Below are 5096 nucleotides of genomic sequence, written 5' to 3' on the forward strand. Positions count from 1 at the left end.
TCAAGTGATTACATTAGTGTTTCTTTGATGTTCTGCTCACATGATAGCCGTGTATTGTTTTAGTGGAGAGGATCAGTTTTGAGAAGAGAGAACAGTACGATTTTTGAACACTTGACAAAGTACTCAAGTCTTTTCAGTTTTGTCAGAGTTCTAAGAGACTGAGACACATTTTCTGGAAATGTGTTTGGGAGAAATTATCATTCTTAAAATATCAAATCCATACACACAGTAGAAAGTAGCTTCTATCCCAAGCAGCAATAAACCAAAATTAAACACACTGTGCAAAAAAAAGCAATCAAATGCCTGACTTTTGAATCTTGAAAATGACCTCCAGTTTTTGGAGGATGATAAATGTCATTATAATAAAATACAGAATCAATATAAATATTAAAACAAATAAAGAATAAACACAGGAATACATAAAAGAAGGAATAAATACACAAAATAAATCTATCAATAATAAAAACAAATAAATGAGAAAATAAATATAAGAATAAAATAAATGAAAGTCAGCCATTAAAACAACATTGATGCCTTTCTTCAATGTATTAATTTATTTTAGTTTTTATTCATCTCTGTATTTATTAATTATTTCTAAATTAATTTACTGACTATAATTTCATTTATCGTCCTCCATAAACAGTTGGCCTGTGGAGGGCAGCAGTCCGCCTTTACTGAGTTTAGTGTACCGGAAATATACAGACGAAGACGAACGCGGAAACCAAAAGAACATGGCTGACATAGTGGTTAAACGTGAGTTAGAGAGTGAAGACGGTGAATTATCTCTCAAAGTCAAGAAGAGAAAAGTTATCAGTGACAATGTTGGAGAAGAAGGTGAACCTGAATGTCAGAAGATTCTGTCTGGGTTTAAAACATCCAGCGTGCTGAGTGATTATACCCGGGAGAAAAGAATTTTCATCCACGGAACGGTAAGTGTTTTGTTGTGAGCTTAGCTGTGTTTTAACTTCGCCGTTAAAAGTATTTCACAAAGTCTGAGACTGCGGTCAAGTGGAGAGGGGTCTAGCTGCAGACCTGCACTGTCAGGACCCTTCGTTGCAGACCTGCACTGTGAGGTTGAATCGAAGCCTTTTAAAATAAAGGCGACCATACCGGAAGCATATATTCAAAATAAAAGCTAGCATTATTGAAGCACGTTTTTTTCGTTCCCCATGTGAAGTGTGAAGACGACGAGGTGGGTAACCGTCAAGTGACAACAACTTTGCGTCATACGAAGAAACAGAAACAGTATTTATTCACTAGAACGTTATGTTGCACACTATATATTGTCCTGTAAAGTTATATTAATTATTATATTATATTTTAAAAGAATCGGGTTTTGGACTTTTGGGTAGTTTTTAGCGTTGTTATCGTATGATAGTGCTCACTTAAATGTGCCATTTTCCTACTCAAAGACCAAGAAAACTGAATTATATCATATCATTTTTATATTTTTTGTTTTACTTATTACGACATTATTTGTCTCTTAGAGATGCATATTTCGATCTTAACTACCGGCACTACGCCGAAAGTTGAACGCTGCAGCGGAATGGGTGCAGGCGAATCAACACTTGTTTGCAGCCAGAGTGAAGATGCCTTAGATTTGAACATGAACAGCACCCAAACTGATGAGACTGCGCAGGAAATTGGAAAGCTGTTTGACACCATGGATCCGAATGAGGAAGAGAAAGAATTAATTCTTGAGCCTTTTAAATTTATTTTAATTTATTATTTATTTTAATTTAATTTAATTTAATTTAATTTAATTTAATTTATTGTCCATACAAACGAGGGTACTTGGCAATAGGTTGGAGTGTAGATGCATTATGCCATCACACATTAAGGTGTATTTACAGAGATGTATTGTTTCAATATGAATTTGTAGTGCAGACTAAACTAACAGCTGTCCTTTTTGTGAATTATATTAAATTAAAATATTGCATGTTTTGAGTAGGCTAATAATGTTTATAGGGGATCATAACAATAGCTGTACATGTAGTTTGCACTGATTATCTGTAGAATAACCCTAGAAGTGGTCATAACGTTTTGTATTTTCTTTTTTATATATATAATATTTTGTTCGTTTTTTATCTTGACATTTTCCTGAGTTTTTTCACCTTATACAGTTGAACTGGAAAGATATACACGTTTTTTTTTTTTTAAATCTCTTTCATTAAACACATGGATACACATAAACATATTTACATTGTAAACATAAAATAAAGATCCAAGAAACATTGGGAACGAAAAATATGTGCTTCCGGTATGGTCGCTTTTATTTTGAAAGGCTTCGAATCAACTTCCGGTCCTGACAGCGCAGAAGACCTCACAGTGCAGGTCTGCAACGAAGGGTCCTGACAGTGCAGGTCTGCAGCTAGACTGTCTTGGGTCAAGTGAGCCGTCGTTCGTCTTAGTGAGTATATTTCAGCTGTTATCGGTCATCTTTTGTCCTGAGTATGTGTCTTCACATTCTTGCTGCAACGATTAACCGATTACTAAATTAACCGTCAACTATTTTATTAGTTTGTGTCTTCACTATTTTAAACAAGCTTTGTTATTTTTCGGCTTCTTAAATATAAATATTTGCTGGTTGCTTTGACAAAACATTTGAGAACATCATCATTTCCAGTTTTAGTAAAAAAAAAAGAATTTATCAACATTTACAAGTACTCAAATAATCAAGGAATTATTAATTTCTCGATTCATTTATTCTTCTCGATTTATTCATTGTTAATTTCAGTTGATTCATTTCAGCAGATTACAAGATTATCAGAATAATCGTTAGTTGCATATGTGTCTTCAATATCTCATGGTGTCATCAAAATTGTAATTGTTTTGTTTGTATAGGGCCAATTCTCTACATATATATTATCGCAGTCTTATCTATTTTACAGGGTTTGAAGAAATAATTGACTAGCTTGAATATTTGCCTGTTGTGTCTGATTTCTCCCTTTTTCGTCTAGAAGAACTTTTCCAACATCTCCAGCCTTATCTCTGACCATCAACTATCCTTATTCTAGTCAGAGGCCGATGTAAAAGTGATATACATGTCCTGTCCTCTGCAGTTAGCTGATCAGGATGCTGTGGTCATTATGGAGAAGACCCCCTTCAGAGAGGACGACCTGGCTGAATTCTTCAGTAATTCTACACTGAAGCTAGATATGAAAAATGACATCTACAGCACGTATAAACTAAGGGCTCCTCCTCACCTCAATGGTATGTTTCCAAATAAAATAAACTCAAGCTCTCACTTGGTATGACTGCAGTGTCGTTAAAAATCCTCTGTGTCTGTTTGCAGAGATTAAGACCACGGTAGTGTGTCCAGCCACAGAGAAGCACTTAAACAAGTACAAGCGTCAGGAGAGTTTTCTAGTGGAGGAGACGAAGACTGACTATGAATCCATCACTCTGCCCTTCATTGAGAAGCAGAACACCTTCAGTTTGCAGGTCAGTTTCCTGAAGTCACATCCTTTTCATATAATGTCCAATTCTGTTTTCAAAATGGAACACTGACTGTGCTTGCTGTTGATTTCCTCTTCAGTGGGTTTACAACATCCTGCAGAAGAAGGCCGAGGTTGAGAGGATAGTTTATGAAGATCCGGATTCAGACACTGGCTTTATGCTCCTCCCCGATTTCAAGTGGGACCAAAAACAGGTGAGAGGCCACAGTGATGACCACAGTAACTGTGCTACTGACAATGATGCACAGAGTCTGACTAGCCCTGACTAGCTTAATATTACCACTGTCTGTTTTATGTAAGAAAACTTAATAAAATGCCATGAGGTCCAAAAACATGCAGATTTGGGGATTAGGCAAATTGGACACGGAGGATAAAACCGTAGAAGATGAATGAGTGAGAGAAAAACTGCAAACTGCACCGTCCTGATGCCTTCCTGTTGCAGGTAGATGATTTGTACCTGATTGCCATCGTACATCCGATGAACATCAAGAGTCTGAGAGACCTGACAGCAGAACATATACCCCTGCTTAAGAACATCTGGCAGAAAGGACAGGTGAAGTTACAGTTGCCCATGTGTTTGTCTGTGGAAGAATCAGAAACAGAACAAAACCATTAATAAAACCTATTTTGTTGGGACTCAGGCGGCCATCTTGGAGCGCTACAGCCTTCCAGCCAATAAGCTGAGAGTTTACCTGCACTACCAGCCATCCTACTACCACCTCCACATCCACTTCACCAATCTGGGCTATGATACTCCAGGCTGTGGCGTGGACCGAGCCCACCTCCTCTCAGATGTCATTCAGAACCTCCAGTCTGACCCTGACTACTACAAAAAACGGACACTGTACTTCCCCCTGAGAGTGGACGACAAGCTGTTCAGCACCTTCAAAGAGGCGGGAAGAGTGTAAAGGACTGTTCACAGCACTTATACTCCATTCAGGAAATTTCCACCCAACTAACAGTGTTGATGAGGGCTGTGTACCTCCTTCCTTACTATGCTTTTATTATATGCATAGTTTCCTATGGAAAATATATATATATAATATAAATAATTATTTTTAACATGTCTGTATACTCAATTAAATCTCGCTTTTTTTAAGGAAAAAAAAAGAATGGAATCAGGGAATAGAAATTCTAGAGCACAAGTATCTTTTTTGATCAATTCACTTGACGAATTCAAGTCCTTATCAGGATAAAGGCTAACAAGCTAGCATTGTTACTGAAAAGCAGAAACTGCTTAATAAATTATCATGTTTTAGTCTTGGTTCCATTTGATTAGTGAGCATTTTATATGATTCTTGATTTATTTACAATGACGCAAAATCATTGTTGTCAAATGTTTCATGTTTTTATACGTTTCCTGAATATTGAAATAAAGGCTAAAGTTTCTTACTTAGTTTTGTGTGTGCATGTATTACCTGACAACACTAGATGGCACCGTTGATGCTCAAAAGTCCCAAATGTAAAACATGTGTATATAAAGTTAAAACTTAAAAAGCACTAGTCAGAATTGTTCCATTGTATGCTTCCTCTCTTTTTAACTTTTATTTTGTTCCGTTGTTTTATTCCAGTTTATTTTATTAGTTTAATTCCGGTTTGTATGAAGGGACTTGATTTTTATTCTGATCTGTAGTCATT

At 36.3% G+C, this 5096-nt stretch overlaps 1 protein-coding gene across 1 annotated transcript; it reads left to right on the forward strand.

Moving 5' to 3' along the window:
• The first annotated feature begins 710 nt into the window (after positions 1 to 710).
• Positions 711 to 4854, forward strand: LOC122761366 (m7GpppX diphosphatase-like). Its single transcript, XM_044016587.1, has 6 exons — positions 711 to 929; positions 3063 to 3213; positions 3296 to 3444; positions 3539 to 3652; positions 3901 to 4011; positions 4100 to 4854. The coding sequence occupies exons 1-6, from the start codon at positions 732 to 734 to the stop codon at positions 4364 to 4366; spliced, it is 990 nt and encodes a 329-aa protein (XP_043872522.1). The 5' UTR covers positions 711 to 731; the 3' UTR covers positions 4367 to 4854.
• The last annotated feature ends 242 nt before the right edge of the window (positions 4855 to 5096 follow it).

This window comes from Solea senegalensis, unplaced genomic scaffold, assembly GCF_019176455.1.
Source record: "Solea senegalensis isolate Sse05_10M unplaced genomic scaffold, IFAPA_SoseM_1 scf7180000014696, whole genome shotgun sequence".
NCBI lineage: Eukaryota > Metazoa > Chordata > Actinopteri > Pleuronectiformes > Soleidae > Solea > Solea senegalensis.